The sequence below is a fragment of the Telmatherina bonti genome, assembly GCF_933228915.1.
Source record: "Telmatherina bonti genome assembly, chromosome: 11".
Taxonomy (NCBI): domain Eukaryota; kingdom Metazoa; phylum Chordata; class Actinopteri; order Atheriniformes; family Telmatherinidae; genus Telmatherina; species Telmatherina bonti.
The window spans coordinates 19,800,614-19,818,426 of NC_136629.1; the positions used below are offsets into that span (position 1 = coordinate 19,800,614).

General features: G+C 38.7%; 1 protein-coding gene across 1 annotated transcript in view; it reads right to left on the reverse strand.

The window, feature by feature from the left end:
- Positions 1–17,509, reverse strand: part of LOC306762524 (phosphofurin acidic cluster sorting protein 2) — a 51,383-nt gene extending 33,874 nt beyond the window's left edge. Inside the window, exon 1 of the mRNA XM_079249034.1 lies at positions 17,278–17,509. Within this exon, the coding sequence (XP_079105160.1) occupies positions 17,278–17,489 (212 nt within the window). The 5' untranslated portion in view covers positions 17,490–17,509. The remainder of the gene's footprint in view (positions 1–17,277) is intronic.
- Between the last annotated feature and the right edge of the window lie 304 nt (positions 17,510–17,813).

Below are 17,813 nucleotides of genomic sequence, written 5' to 3' on the forward strand. Positions count from 1 at the left end.
AGCTTGGTTCTTCTTTGTATTTGACTGTTATTTTTTTCCTATCTTTTATCGCTCTATGTGCAGGGTAAATGTTTTGTTCTACAATCTTCAAACATGGATTGTGTTTTACCATAAAGGTTTACTTTGAAAATTGATGAAAACACATCTAGTTAATTTGCCTCCTACATTGCAGTACCTGCTACGTGACTTTTAATACATGTACACTGCAATAATGATTCTCAAGCAATATATTGTGCAGTTCTAATTTTGATCATAACTATTTGCCCTATTAAATTAATTGCACTTTCATCTAATATTTAAAATTTGACCATTATTTTAATTTTGCACTAAGCTGAGATGTGTCACACAACATAAGATTTTGGTTAATCAAAAGCCATAAAATCAAGCTTCTATTTACCTTAAAAGCCAACTGATTTCTTGTGATATTACAATGAAAAGCAAATCAATCATTCTGAGCTACTTATTTATAGCTACTCAGCATCCTGTGTTAGCTGTTACAGGCAGGTTTTATACTTGAAAACAATCAGCGTATGAGGCTTTATTTGCTTTTAGCACCGTGCTGATTTGATTGGCTCAGGGTTATTTATGACAGTGATCCTTTATCCAGTCGCCTACTGCATAATATATCTTAGTTACCAGCTTTTTCCTGAACACATTCAGAACAGGACTTCTAAATGCTTCTCAAATATCAAATAACTTATGAAATTATCAAATAATTTAACATGTCTGGTTAAATTTTTATACAATGACTTAACACAGTTTTATTTTCCTTGCATAACTGAGTTATGATTCTGGATGGAAGCAAAACAGAAGTTAAGTGAAAGTTTAACCAAGCACAAAAAAATCCAAACATGACCATGCCAAGTTTACAACAGCATGACAAGGCCATGAACTCAGTTTTCCCCTGCAGACTTTCCCTTTTTCCTCCAATGACAATATTCTGTCATATTTAAAAAAAGAAAGAGAAAAAAAAAAAAGCACTTGCATGTAATCACAGATTCATTTGAGGCTGTTATAATTAAATATTAAACTGTGCAAGTAGTGCATGGATCACAGATACAAGATCACTACTCATCCACAGATGTTTGGAAGGAGCGAAATAGCAGGAAAAGCTGACGCTTTAACATCTCCATCTCATCACGGCTTGCTCTCATATGCTCTCTGCAGACACTAATTCACATGTAATTAAAAAGGCTGCCAACGCTAAAGGGGTTGCATACTTTACCAACGCTCATTTTATCAGCAGACAGAAGCATTATTTGCACTCCTGCTAGCCACTGTGTTTTGTTGTAACTGAAACTGATGGCCATCTGTCCTGGCCCAGTGCCTGGCAGTCCCCGTGCTCCTACTCGATGCCAGTTTGTTTTGCCACCCAAACATAATTTCACTGACAGACCAGGTGTTACACAAAACCAATAATTGTGCTAAAATAGCTGCCATACACTGGGTTAAGGATAACTCAAGCAGTTGCTGTGAGGTCACCTCCTCTCAGTGGACACTGGCACACAATCAAGATCAAACCAGGGGCTCTTCAAAATGCATTAATCCTCCATCACAGCTTGTTATTCTTACATTCCCTGAGACACCCTGGGTCGGGATCGCATCATGCCTTTCTGTGCCAAACCAGTCCAAAACAAAACAGTGTTATCAGTCCACAGAGAGCTAAGTGGGTGTTGCATGTATATAGCAGTCACAAGTTCAATATTTCTGTGCGCAGACGGCAGAAAGTAAAGATAAGTGATACATTTTCTGTCTGTTTTCCAGCTGATAAGAGCCCAAAGGAGGAAATCCCTCTTTCAGTTTAGATGTTTGTGCTGGTTAAGCCAACAAATTCCCTGCCAAGCTCTAATGATTGAGTTATCATTGATAAAGACACAGTTTATTGATCATTAAATGCATTTAAGACTTCTGGTTCCAATTACTTTCCAAGTTTTAATTACACTAAAAGGACACATCAATTTGGACTGTAATAACAGTCTAAAGGTAAATGAGTTATAATATTGATATCAACAAATAAGATTGCATTTTTATTTTCTAATATGTTTTTTATTATTATTATTATTATTAGAAAGTAAGAGTCATGAAAATGATAATTTTCTTTTTTTCCCCACCCCCAAAAACCATTGCTTGATAAACAGGGTAGGGTAGTATGGAAAAAAGACAGCTCCAGCTTTTTGTTCTAATACTCCTGATTTTAAAAGCATACCAATGATAAGTGCAATAGGTATGTCTTTTCATGGAATATCAATGTGAATATGATGTTGTCATGTCTTCTCTACATTTTATATGCTGTCATAGAGGTGGCAGCCACACACGATGATGATATTCTTTTTGACTGGTCCATTAAGTTGAACACATCCACATTTTTATTTATTTACACAGTTACAGAGGGAGACACCTTTTCTGGTGATTAATTAAATGATTTGTTTCCCGTTTTGACATACACCAACCAATGACAAAGTAAGCACCTTCTATTTCTATGCTCTTCCTTAGTTTCCTAATAATGTCTGCTAAGATGAATTACATTGGCAGAGCTGCATGGTGTAGATTTAAATCTACACTTATGACAAACGAAGAATTTGATAAGTGACAGACTTCTGTGCAAAGTCACGTCAAAATGAGCAGTTATTGACTCCACTGACAAAAGGCACCCAGTAGGTGTTTGAACATTGCAAAGCTAATAGGTTTAGTCTATATGCCATCACTTCTAGCAGTAAGAGCAGTAGTGCTGCTCCATTTAAGCCCATTAGTCTGTCCAAGTCACCCACTCACTAAATGCTGACCTTTCTCTTTAATGTAGAGCAAAGTCCTTTAGATTACATTGCCATTTTTGCCTTTTAGATTAAACAGACCTTTGCAGGGACAAGGTGATATTCACGTATCAAAATTATATATAAGGTTATTGTCTCCCAAAGTGTCAAGTGAGCATCATAAGTAAGACAATATATGGGATTTGCACTGTTACATAACTGTGCAGGTCTTCATTTAGTGGTGTTTGGTTCTTGTTTATAATCTTAAAACAATCATCACCACTTAATCTTCTGGAAAGGGAATCTGGATCTGCTGTTACTACTATTGTTGAAGTTAATGTGCAATGAATGACGGCCTGTCCGTTGCAATCCTACAACCTTCTCACATTTATCTGTGCTGGACAAACAAAACATCTTATCAGACGGGACAATTACTGCTTTGGTCAAATATTTGGTTTTAGATAAGAGTCCTGTAATAGTGGGTTAAATGAGGGTTAGATTATCTTGGTTGCTTCATGCGTTGCACTCTTAAAATAGCAAAAGACTGAAAACATTTGACGGAAGTTAAACAAGGAAGTAGTTTTTTTTCCTTTACATTAAACTGACAAGCCTTACGTAAGTGCAAGAGGAAATGGTCATACCACTGTGTCTCAGCTGAACCTATATTTTCCTGTTTACAAAAAAAAAAAAAAAAAAAAGATTCTGCAACATCTGAGGGAACCAAATCAACCCAGTTGTGGATTAAAAAATGGACAGCAAAGTGGAAATCTAGGCCACACATCTGCAAAGCAAAAAATCTTCATTATTCCTCATCTGAGTTCACACTATGCTTACATGGCTAGCTTTCTTCAAACACACACAGACAAACACACAGGTTTTGCTGTAGCCGGATCTCAAAGGAGACTTCTGGCCAGGCACCAAGCTTCAGTCTCTCCCTGCTTTGAGTCTGGCTCTTTGGTAAAATGATATGTCTGTCTGAGGACTTATGTGAAAGCGCTCACAGTCTATGGAACGCAGGCATTACAAGGTATTTTAACATAAAACGCCAAGTTTTGAAATCCCTGAACCTTTAGCCCTCAGCAAAGGTCTGATGATAGATGATGTGATTGGAAGCATCTGAAGGAATAATCATTTGGGATTAAGGCAGAACAATAAGACCTCAGACCTCATTCTCTGTAAATTCCTTCCTATTGAAAACACCAGAAAAAAAAGCAGAACAAAAACAGATCATTCACATACAGATCACAGGAGGGGCATCTTTACAGCATTAAGCCTTTAATGTTTCCACATATATTGCATTTCCATATGTATGTCCTTGTCAGTGCTGTGCACGTACTTTTCAGTCATCCACTACATCATAAAATCAACAAAAAATGCAGTTTTCATTCAGTCCACAGCAACATCTTCCAGAGCCATCTGCCAAAGACGTGCTTCCATTTAAAAGCACATGTGGTTACTATCACTGTGCTATTTCAAGACATTTCAGTGATAACGGCCTCTTAAATAACCTGGTGATAGAAACACTCAGGTTTAAGGGTTTACGGAGATACAGCAGCTCCAGTAGCCATTAGTAGAAGAATGAAAAGACCCTGTGAAGACATAGTGTTCAAACAAAGTGGCTGTGAACAGACAGCCAGCTCTGTAATACCTTGCTGTAACGCATTTTGTTTCAGCTGGAAACACTGAAACATCAGTACCAGTTATGTTGTTGCTATTCTGGAAAGCTATTTGTCCTTTGATTGAAACATGTGCATCAAAAAGTTCATTATGTAAATATGGCCACGTGGCCTCTCACTGTGACTAATGTACGTAGCATTGAAAGCAAGACCAACAAACCCTCTGCAATTTAACGATATGCTGCCTAAACATAAACACACTTCTGTCATCCTTTTCCCTGGTCAGCATTCAAGTTGATGTTTTGCCAGTGCCATGCCCTCGGATCACTGCACAGCAATTGTCAGAGGCACAAAACAGGGGGAAGCGGTGGATGGAGGAAGAGTGATGTAACAGAGTACTGGATGAAAAAAAAGAGACTGTCTATGTTTGGTATGTGCTGAGGGGCTCCCAAGCAAGAGGGAAAGAGGATTCAAGTAATGCTTTAAGTGCTTTCGATGTACCATTTCTTGTATTCTCTGTTCACTGAATGCAGTAACATTTTTATTAATAAAGCATGCTTAAGCAAAATACGCTACATAACATTCCTTAGTAAACTGTACAATGTTGGTTTGTATGTAGGGAACAGACCAAAACATCTGCTGTTATGGCTCTTTTTGGAGAACAGCCAAAGTACTTTTGTTCTTTATTAACATTATGATTTCTTCATGCCTTGATGCATAATTTACCTCAAACAAAGCACATTCAACTTTAAAAGCTTCACTTCTGAATATTTCATTTACTTGCAACAAACACAAGGCCATGTTTTAGAGGGGGTGGGCAGTCAATGGAACTGCTTAAAAGTGCTCAGGCAGCAAAACATGGTGGTTTACGACTTTTTTATATTTTATTCACAGAGTCTCAATCAAAATATAAAAAGCCAAATACAAATCCATATCATATTAACAAACATGTCAAAGACATGTTCTTCAATAAAGAATATCTTTTACTTTTTCCTAGATAAACACTTGAAAGCAAAAGAACTGCAAACCATGTTGGTAGCAAAGGAACAGAACAAAGGTAAGAAGACTGGTTAGTAATTTGGTATTAGCAAAAATCATTTCTACATCCGTGCTCCATTAGAAGTGATGAAGCCCATCTAAACCACCAAAGTGATTTTAACAAGTTCACACACTAGGATGTGCCGTAAGAGCTTAGCCTGCACAGGCTTGCATGCAAAAGCTATTTTCAAGCCCAAATGTCTGGTTACGTGTGCCAGATGGCCATATGCTGGTTCAGATTTAATTCCCCCGAATGAAATCTTCTCATGATCTCAAAGAGAAAGAAAAAGAGAGGAAGAGGACGTGGTTCTGGCAAAGGCAGATTTCTAGTGAACATGTGAATCAAAACATTAACCTCTGAGCAACAGGTCTCCAAGGTTAAAAGCAGCTAAATATGATATATTATCAGGATGTAACCTTCATAGATGAAATGTGAAGTGCCAAAGAGGTTTCAAAGTTACAGTCATGGGCATTAAAGGCTTTTAACTTTTCGATGTTGGGTCATTGATGATTTTCAAAAGGTGATTCACTGAAACAAACTGATTTTAACCAATATATTGGTTAATCTTCCATATTTGTTACAAGCATATTCCATATATTCATTTGGTAATAGTGGAAAAAGGAGTCATTTTGTGCTCCTTTTTCTCGTAAATCCACATAAATCATGAGGATATTTATTTGTAAATTGTATTTTTGACTGTGATCTAGATGTTTGCTGACAAGTAGTTTTTGTATACAGCATTTCATAGTTAATTTAATTTCATTCAAATGTTTTTCTTATTTCATAATGCTTCTGTTACATTAGATTCCCCATTCTAGGATCAATAAAGCACCTCTGATTTTAATTAGAAGTACCAGTAGTCTCATTGAAATGACTCATGATATGCTACAAACATCATGAGCACCTCCTTTTTCTTTCATCAGTTTTAAAACTATTCAAACAGATCATTTTAGGGCCATGTAGTGACCCAAAGACTCCACTTCACCCATCTCTTCCTCTCAGTCTGTCTCTTTTGAGAACTGTAGTACTCAATAACCCTTAAAAGCACATTACTGAGGTATAAAAGTGCTCAGGCCACATGCCAAACTGACAGAATAAAATTACCAATAAAGTATTTTTCTAACACTAGCATTTCTCTCATCTGCAGTTGGACCAATGACATTTGGTAAGCTACTGATTCCTGCTTTAGCCACAAAATTGCTGCAAGTCATGTGTTGAATTGGTCCAAGTTGTTAAAACAAGCACCGCAGAGTATAATGGCTACTGGTTGGTTAATAACACTAACTCACAGTGCAATTTCTCTGTCGAATATTGCTTCCATAAACTTTGGACTTCCCTGCTGCTCCTATCCTCACTGATTTGTTCAAGTTTTTAGTTTAACATTGACAACAGTTGCTTATAGGGTCAATATTTCACAGATTTTTGTTTTTCTGATGGATCCTACCAGTAATGTACTAACAAACCATTAAACCAAGCCTTTGCAGAGCATCATCAGTCCATTAATTTTTTTTAATTCTTCAACTATAACTATAATAATGACGTGTGATGATTACAAAACAACTAACATGATAAAAACATTGTCAACCTGCTAATTCCAATGTTCAGCAAATGCAACGTGATCTGAAGACTCGATTTAGTAGTCACTTCAGACACCCAAATATTTACCCTCTGGCACAAAAGTTGTTTACATTTTCATAATAATTCCTATATAATACAAGACAACAGATGGTGTAAGATCATTAATCAAAACCAGAGAAAATATTTTTAGATGGCAGATTAATCCTGATCAGAAGTGACTGATTAAACAGACTGCTCACATTGTTGTATTGAAACTGAGCTTTATTAATTGCAAATAAACAACCATATCACTCTTTGTTGAGGTAAATATCCAAATTCAGATTAAACAACTTGAATCTTTCCAACAATAAAACCAACTGTGCCTTTTGCATCTTTTTTGGTGTTGTTCTGAAAAGTCTTCTTTTACATGTACAGTCTATTATTGACAATGAGTTTGCCGTATGATCCCTTAGCTGCGATGGGTGTAATTTGGTCCAGCGTGGGGGCAAGGCAGGTGTTACTACTCTTGTACAAAACTGTGACGATAAAATATGGAAAAAAATGGCAAAAGAGATAAACTAGTTGCTTTCAGGGAGGGTGGAGAATGTAAAAGCTGTGCTCATAACAGTTATAATGCTCAGCATTATGGTATTAGTGAACTCCAAATCTGACTATTGTTGGGATTAATGCCGCATTTTATGTAATTTTGCATGGGATGGCATATTACAGCTCAGTGCCAGATTACATTTCTATTTGATTCAAGCCAATGCTTTCCCTCAAACACTCGTTTACAAAAGGATTTAAATCTGTAAAGTGTGAATCAAAGGTTTCACCAGTGCATGTGGGTGATAGACTGCTCTCAAAGGATAGCCAGCTGTATGAATTTAGTATATAAAAAAATTAATAATACTTATAATATAATAATAATAATAATATTATATATATATATATATATATATATATATATACACACACACACACACACACACACACACACACACACACACACACACACGTATATGTATAGATACGGGGCAGAGGAAACTTGTATTTTACCATAAAGATTTAGCAAAATGCTGGGCTGGGCGATTAATAAAAATACAAAATACAAGAATAGGATAAAACCTGTCCCTGTATTTTATCATCAAGTCAGGCGCACAATGTAAAAGAGCTTCTTCCAGCACAAATTCAACTGAGTATAGTGCTCCTACCCTACATGCAAACAACCTGGAAAGAAGATTTGCAAGTCAGCAAGCTAAATTCTTCTATCCAGTTAATCACAGTTTCTCCTCTTTGGGTAAATGGCTTCAGATGCACAGGCTCCTACTGAGGTATGCCAGATTACGTCAGCCTCCAACTCCAAAGTTCAGCCTCTGTACAGTAGAAAATAAAGCACCAGGTTGCATTCACACCTCAGCAATTTCCACTGTATTGTATAGGAACTAAGTCCACAGCTTTCATCCTTTGTTGACATTTTTGCAGTGGTTAACAGCTCTTTTGTCTTTGCTCTGATCTGAAACTGATGAAGTCAGCAGGCCAATGTTTGCGGTGGAACAAGACCACACCAGCCACAGTAGTTCATAACAGAGGTAAAAGGAGAGATAAAATCTCCATAGAAAACAGAAAACTGTTGAGTAGTATGGTTTAGCAACTGCAACTTATTGTACAGTTAATCGTTTTAATAACACAAAGTATTCTAATACTTTCCTGCTGTATCCATTAAATTAACAATGTCTGCAGTGACCAATTCAAAAGATAAAGGCAAATCCTGTGAATGTAGCTTCCTCCGACAATGTTATGACTGAGCTTTAAAATCCTATTATAGTGGTGGATGGTCTGCCCTTCAGAAATGTTCCTTTGCTTGAGTTCACTGGTAGGATCAAAAGCTCAAGCTTCATTTAAAACAATCTGTAAAGCCTATTGATCAGGAAAACTTAAAATGCCTTCGAAGAAGGCACTAATCATTAAGAAAGTAAATAACTACTTGTACTTAAAGGCTTGGTTCACTGTTGATGTGAATGGAGTTTTCTGACAATTAAAAAAAAAAAAAGCACAACTGGGTTAATTATATAACAAAGTTTGTCGCTCTCAAAAGAGAACTGGATTCTTTGCTTTCATTGTAACACCCTACATGCTGGCATATTCTGAAATGCAAAACAGCATGAATAAATGAGAATATGTTGGAGTCTTGTGTTCAGAGTCGGCAGAGCTTATGTAAGTGCTTTTTTGAAAAAAGACTGAGGATGAATTCATCAAAAAAAAAAAAGAAAGAGAAAAAAAAGAAGCATGATGAATGGGTTGGATTGTGAGGGGATGAAAACGCAGTGAGATGGAGAGAAGAGCCTTCCCGACCTCTGTGTTGACCCCTGGGAGCTTTGACATCTGTAGCTCCTGGCAAGTCAGAGCAGACTCAATCTCAGTCTGAATGAGAAACAGCAGACGTTAAGCCTAAAGTTGGGGCAAAGCAAATTTATGATGTGCTGCAATTGGAACAAAACGCAACAATATGACCGCTTCAATGCAAATATAACCAAGTTTTATCCGCATAACTGGTGCAAGTTCATTGTAAGGGTTAAAAGTTAATCCTGTTGTCATCTGGTTAAATCTAAATGAAAGCTCTGCTGATGTTCATTTAAAAGCATCGACCGAGTTTTACTATTCATATTTTATGCTGACATATGGTGCCTCGGCTGAGCATCAGACAGGATTAAGTCTGCCCTTTAACTCTCACAACCACCACAACCGTATCCGTTTGTCTGCTCTCATTAGTGATTGGAGATTTTAAAATCACAGTCTACTGCCAGTGAAAGAAGGAGAAATGTTTCTAATGAGGTTACAGTGGTGCTTCGAGTGTAGAAAATATTCTCTCAGGGATCCATTTACTGTCAGTGTCTATGATGCTAGATGGACTTAAGTTTCAAAAACTCTTCTGACTCTGAACTTTTTTTCCTGCAATGTAAAGAAAACTTCCAGAGAGAAAAACGAGCTTTGTGAAATGGGAATTGTGCAGTCAATAAATGAAGAATGGTCGGCGTGAACAACTATCCATTAGCTTTACTTCCAACAGAGATCGCAATGAGACCTTTAAAGTCCTTAGAAGAAAACACGCTATGTTGTGCGTCACCTAGTACATTGTCATTTAACAGTGGTGGTGTGATTGTAGCACATTAGCATGAAATGAACAGTGGCTGCCTGAATATACTTGCTGACTGCCATTTCTTCTTCACCCCTCCTGATACATCCAAATGATTAATGGACTTGAAGTACAAGGGCTCGGACCATTAGAGATTCTGTTCACAGATCTTGCTTTTTATCTGTATCAATGCAGAAATAATGTCAACATAAATGATGCAGAGGATGTCAGCGAGTAAAGGAGGCAAGGCTTACAGAGTCAACACTGTATGCTGCTTTCACAATGAGCACACTCAGCGTGATAAGGATCACCGATGGGATTTCAGTTGTCCCCTAAAAAGAAACACCACAGTCGAACCATTCATTGCTTATGGAAGTCACGGAACATGTTGTTTTAGGTAAAGATTAACCCCAAACGGTTTGCTTCAAATAACTGATTTCAATATCAAGAATTGCAACCTGAGAGATGGTGCTAACATGCTACTGGCTAACTGAGATACTGTGAGGACAGAAACAGGACTCCAGACAGTTTAAACTTGTTAATCTGTGATTAGTGGGGAGGGCATCTAGCTCAATGCTATTTGAGAGTTGAACTTGTAAAGACCGTTACATCCCTGACTAAACAACAAAGGCAAATATGTTTACTCTTTTCTACAGATGTCATTTAGCCTAAACCAAAGGAAGCACAGCCGTCACAAAAGGACAAAAAAAACAAAAAAAAAACATATAGAAGCAGACTAATAAGTACAAGTGTTCTGTTTCTAAGTCATTGTTTCTGGTAATAAGTTCTACTGCTAATTCAGCTCAGTTGCCTGAACTGGAGAGGTGGGAAATAAGTTCAGCAAGAAAAAGAAAGAAAACAGAGAAACATTGTCCTCAGTTTGCTTATTTTTACAGCGTTCTCCCTGTATCAGAGGACCGTTTCCTCACGTCTCTCACTTGCTCAGGAAGTTGGATCTCTTCACTTGTTCAGACCCATGTTCCGCCCACACAAGAATCTGGCCTTTTTCCCCCCCATTCTGGGGTCCAGGTAGGGGGAAACAGACCTTTCTTCCCTTTTGTTAGGAATTCGACTTGAACATTTAGCACATGCCTGGTCACTGTAGACCTTAAGGCCAGGTCAGCAAAACTTCACAATGGGTTGGGCAATCAGCAGCTCCAATCCTGCCCTCTTCCCAAAGTCTGTTGTTGGTCAACAACAGAGCATGGAGAACGCTGAGGCAAGCTGGCTTTGGCTGCACTGGCAATGCTCCAGTTGCCAGGAATGTGAAATGTTTCCCAAGGATATTCCTCCTCCTCCAGGAAAGCAGGGAAGGAAACCAAGAGAATTTTGACACATTTCAGGCAGTGGGAGTAAGCATGAAAAAAGGGAGCTAGGGTGTTGATTGGTCTGCTGTGAGCAAAGAGTGTGAGCAGCACAGTGGAGAGAGTGAGGCGAAGTTGGGGCTTGCATTGATTGTGAGGATGAAACAAATAGGGAACAACACTGGCTATCAACAATAATAAAGTTTGAAATGTGCTCTTTTTTCCAGTAACCTACTTATGTATGCTTACTCTTTTCTACAGCTGCTCTAACAAAGACAAAATGAGTCCTTAACACAAAAAAACAAACAAAAAACCAAAACAGTCTCCCCATAACATCAAACCTCTCAAACAGCTACAACAATGCTATTTATTTGAGCAGGTTTCCTGACTAAACATAAGCTTAGGACAGGGCTCCTATTATACACACACGCACGCACACACGCACGCACGCACACACGCGCACACACACACACACACACACACACACACACACACACAGTTTGTTTTTTAAAGACTATAAAAGAAAAACGGTCCTTACGTCATTAGGATGATAGGGTGCACACTATTACCTCACCTGTCCAGACAGTGTGCATTGACCAGTGCATCCACTAGATATTTTGCTTGCTATAGCTGTGCCTTAACTAGCAAACGACTAGGTCTGGCACAATAAACAGTTTTTAAATATTTGCAGTAATTTATATAATCATGACACTGTCGTAATCATCGCCAGTGTGTGGGATGAGTTATCATTTTATTAGCCTTTTCAGGGATATGACCAACTCTGAATACCTAGCAAATCACTTTAGTCATTGTTTCATGTAAATATTACATCAGCTGCTAATTCTGGTGCCAGCCAAAGATGCAAACATGATGCAGACTGACACGGCCTGCTGCGCCACTGTCCTGAAGGGCACTAGAGATGACTGGTGACGCCTTGTTTATGAATCCAAAAGGAAGCAGAGGATTAAGTGGACAGTGTGTGTGTGTGTGTGTGTACAGCATCAGATTACTAGCTCCTCTTTTCCTGTTATGAAATCAGATTACTGCAGCACCCCAGCTAAGAAAAACAATATCCATGACTTGAGATTAATATGTTGAGGGGTGACAGGGTATATTAAGGACATATTATCTGACAGAGCTACTTTGTTTTAATCCCAATCCAAGGGTTTAACGCCAGTATTAACTAAAGATTCGCAAATAAAAGAAATGTAATAAAAACAGTAAAACATTAAGCATCTCTTCAATACTGCTTGCTTCACAGTATATAAAAAAGCTCTAGCTAATGGTTTCATGTTCACTGACCTGGAACAAAGATAACATAACGATGTTGCTCCAGTCCCGTCTTGACTTTTTGTCTGCACAACTTTTTTTTATTTGCTGACATGCACAGCAAAGATTAGTTTGATTCACCACAGAGATTTGGGGCAGAAGAAATAACTATCTGACTTGCGTCAGCCTCTGACATACAACTCTGCCACTCACAAAGAACAAGGTCAGCTTACAACTCGCGTTAGTCAACCCGACAGAAAGAAGGATGCTCGGCTCATCTGAGATAAACATCATTAGAGGACAGATGTAGTCTGCAGGCTCAGAGTTCACACTTGATGTCTCTACATAATTCAGACTGAACAAAGTCTAGGAAAAAAAAAAATCCAGATCTTGAAAACTATTTTAATCCAGTAATCAATGAAGTAGGAATGAGAACAAGCAATACGGCAGATGATCTATCCATAAATTTTAAAGCCTCATGAGTCTGCATAGCAAACATGGGCAAATTGCTCAGTTCATAGCTCCTGACCCCAAGCCACAATGAATCTTTGAACTTGGTAAGAAGCCAGCCCTCTCATCATGCAACACATTCTTTATTGTTAGAAAATAAACATTGCACCATCATGACCTCCACATAGGTGTCATTCCTGAAAATACCACATCGTTCCATCAACAGATGTCTGGCCTGCTACAAATATAGGCAGGTCAGATGGATTCCTCAGCCGGCTGCGGAGCCCCTTGACTGCATTACAAAGTAAATAACCAAACGTTGCTCTTGCATATTTGCCATGACAACGAAGTAGCAACAAAGCAAATAAATGTCAGTGTGCCCAAAAGGTTTTTGTATAATACAGAACATACAAAAAAAGAGAAAATCGTATTATTTTTCAGAGGGTTTACAATATAAGGCTGCTTCAAACAAACCAAATAATGATGTTCCCGAAACTGGTTAAGAACTGACCAATGCATTATTAAAACCTGGAGGGGATAGTGGTGAGCCATCTTCCATGATGATATGTGGTCAGAAGAACACACATCATGTTGATGTTTGATGAACTGAAAGCATTACTAAGCATATAAAACAGCTGCGGAGCCTTTAAAAAAAACACTCACAAAACAAAAAATGCTTTTAAATCAGACTATATAATAAAAGCTTTAGTTTGTTAAAGAACGTAAAGATTGGAGTTTGGAGCAACAGAAAAAAAAAGGTTTGTTAGGTAATGTTTTCTTCTTTACCCTGTTCTACAGTGATGGAAAGTAGAGCAGCAGAAGAAAACGTCCAACCATGCCTAGTACCTTACAAACCTGCTGGGGCTATATTAGGACTGATAGTCAGGTCTATGTTAAGCAATATTATAAGCCCAAAAACATCTATAAATACATTAAAGTATATTAGGTTGTTTTTTTTTTCTTTATATAAACGGTAAAAGCTAGTTGTACACCAAAGCAGAGTGATGAAACAACAGGCATACATAAATCATGTAGAGATATATCACAGACAGATATTTCATGTAACTGTGTTGCTACTTTAGGTAGTCACCCAGTACAATCACAGCACAGACATGGTGCTGGTTTAACAGGTTTTTTATTGTGATGAATGGATAAGCGAACAGGACAGCGCTGGCTGGCTGCTCTCAGCTCTGTCTTCTACAGGGGCCACAGTACACTTCTACAGATAAAGGCAGATCATAGCTAGACATAAAGTATACCTGTGCCTATCTGCCTCACTTGCCCCTGCTCCCTGAATCATAGCCCCCCTTCTCCACTACAGCTGAGCAGGAGCCACGCCCACCATAATGCCCACCACAGTTTGGTTTTTATTCTTTTTTTCATTAATCAAATTTTTTGTCTCATCTGTTTGTGTTCATTTTTGCCGATATGGATTCTGAAAAAATAAGAAAAAACCCCACAAAACCTGAGCTTTTCCAAATATACAATCTAAGTGAAAGTGACTTAAAGTACTTCCCACTTTTTAAGAGAGCACAGGCTCATGATCTTTTCTGTTACATGTTATAGACAATCCCCGCTCACTAAAAAGCCAGCTGCAAGTACAGACTGATGTTACTTTCTGGCACAGAGGCAAGCCTGTTTTGGTGAATATTAGATTGTAGCTCACAACCTACCTTCTTAATTTTGGAAGTTGGTGCCAAACGTTTTACAGAAACATAAAACATGCAGGAGCAGAAACATAATTCACTGTCTTTGTTCTTCTGACTGGTACAGAATCAGCCAAGAACAATTCCAGTCAATGACGGATCCCTAAATAAAGGCTGCACGTATATGCTCATGCTAAGCAACTGTTAGTGAATACACAAGTGCCAGGCTCTTTGTATGAACAACAGATTAAGTATTAATCCATCTTTACTTAGTTCAATAGTTAAGAAATTTAGTGGATAGCTGACATGGGTGGGTCAAAATCAAAACTGTGAGTAACCACAAATTCATGCAAAGAAAGTAAATACAAGTCGTGTTCTTTAATGTGGATAAAATATTGTTTCCTTGGCATGCATTCAATAACGCCACAAGGCTTATAATTACTATCCAGCTTGTATTTACAAATAAACAACAGCTGTGTGTGACGTTAGAGTTACAACAATGACATTTAAACAGCACTCAATCCTCATTTGAAACTATGCAATTTAGCTGGACACCCACATTTGCTACAGACTTGCAAACAGCTGCACACAAAATGGCCCAGCCCCTGAAAGAATGCCGAGGCAAAATCCCCAAAACAAGCCTTGGGTTGGGCTCCAAACAGAACTTCACACAGCAGCCAAAGCTAAGCTCTAAATACACGAGAAGCTGAAATAATTAAATGAAATAAAATTAAGTATATGGCAGTGCCAGAAACCACTGTGTCAAACTATTATGACATCTAAATATTTCAGACTAAATCATAAATAATTAGGTTCAAAAGCTATTTCTCTACTTCATATCAGATCAAACATCTTATGCATCAACATGAAGGACTTGAACAAGCCCTCCCATTAAGATTCATGCAAAACAATGCCAAGTAAACCTTTACTTTATGCCTCATTAACAATCCATTATAATCCTCAACTGTATTCATCTTTAATTCAGCACTTTGTCTGTCATTCAGTATGAAAGCCTTTATCTGTGGGGAAAAAAAAGCCATGGGAAATCAGTGCACCATGTATGCAATACTATTATCAATACACCCTCGCTTTGTCTGTGAGTCACTCGCTTAAGTGTTATGGCAGAAAATATGTACCTGCAGTTATGGTACATTCATGTCATAAATTCTGACCAATGGCATTTAGACAGAAAAAAACATATGGGTATATAGATATATCTATGTATATCTCTATGTATTGGCTGTGGGAAATTTGAAACTAAATACACAAATTGTAACTATACTTTTATGGATTGGATTGGGAAAAAATACAATTTACAATCAAGTTTTGAAAGAGACCATGCCTTTCCACACGAGATGATTCCGCTCAAACTTCCATTAGCAGGCACTAAAGCCACAGTAGAAAAATGCAAACATGAACATCAATAGTAGAGGAAACCCACCCCTCACAAGCCCACTTTTATCCCAATGAGGGGAGCAGATCTAGGTCATAGCTGATTAATGTACCCACAACCCCTGAGAGGTTCCAGGTCAGGTGGTCGCGATGCCTGCTCACTGAAAATGAATTTAAAAAATGCAATGATTCTTACTTAACTTTTAAAAAAAGTGTAATTACAATAACACTAAGACTGCCTGCAGCTCAGAGCACATTTGAAGCCACTTGGGAGAAACCTGTCTACTTGCTGTGTCAAAACCTCCTGTTTTAAGTGTTTGTGACTAGAAACTCAACATTATACTATAATTCTTCAGAAGAAAATATGTAAGACAACCTCACACAACATCAGCGTTTATTCCCCTCTTTCAAAAGGTCAGCTGTTCAGCTGCCATTTATACAACCAGTTAATGTCACACGGTGCTGTTCCAACTGCATGAAAAGGATGCCTTCTACTTATGCGACGGCTGGCATCCATGTCACTGTATTTATAGCTAGTTATGTTGCTATTAGATGGCATGCATCTGTAAATCTGACCAAGCACTGACCCACTCGGACATCTAATATTTACACAACTTGGGGGGGGGGGGGGGGGGGGGGGGGGGGGGGGGATGCAGGCGACAAGTGACCGCAATGCTTTTGACTGATAAACTGAACTTTTGTTAGCTGGGTATCATAACGGAATATGAAGCACCAAATGTTTACAGCAGTATTTAGATACTTTGAGACCTCGTCTAAGCATTAGGAGCACACCTAGAAAATGTAAATGGAGATTTATAACAGACTGCGCTCTGAATATGGGCAAATAACAGAAAAAAAATTAATTTTGCACAAAACATTACAACTCTAAAACAAGCGCTATTTGCTAGGAAGCTTTAGCATTAGCTTTCTATGCTAGTTAGCTTGCCAGCTAGCCAACCCAGCGCTGTTTTGGAAATGTGTGGCAGCTCGTCTCTTCAGCCTCACGTTACAGTCAATAAGGGCGTTGTTTTTTCACACTCCACATTTAATTCACCGGCAGGGTGTTTGGCAAACCCTGTGGTGTGTGGAGGTGTACGCCAACACAACAATGTTAACGTTACCTCGGAACGCAGCTTGGGGATGATCGGTCAATTTCCCAGGTCGCAAAGAGGTTCATGGGTACGGGCATGCTGCCGGAGCCCGAGCCCAGGACCACAGCCCCGGCTAAAGCTCCAGTGGGAAGTATTGTTGGTGCGGGTCCACCACCGCCACCGCTGCTCGGGTTCAGGAAAGCGGCCCGGACGCCTCCTCTGTCTACAGCCGCCGCCATCATCACCACCACTGCCAGGGAGCAGCTCTAGTTTACTGTCGGACGAACGCGGGAGCAGCTAAGCCCAGTGCCGCCTGCTCCTGCCTCCGGTCTCCCAGCTTCCCTTCACCGACTGGGGATGTTGATGGGCGGGGCGGAGCCTGTCGCTGCTGATAGGGGGCAGCATAGGGTGCTACCTTTATTTACTATTTAGCAAGTCTGAAAACTACGTATTTAACGTGTTTACTTGTGGGAAAACTAGCATTCGCATTTAACATATCTAGTCACCCTTCCCCCTTATTGTTAAACAATTAAGACATTTTATGAGAATACATATATATATATATA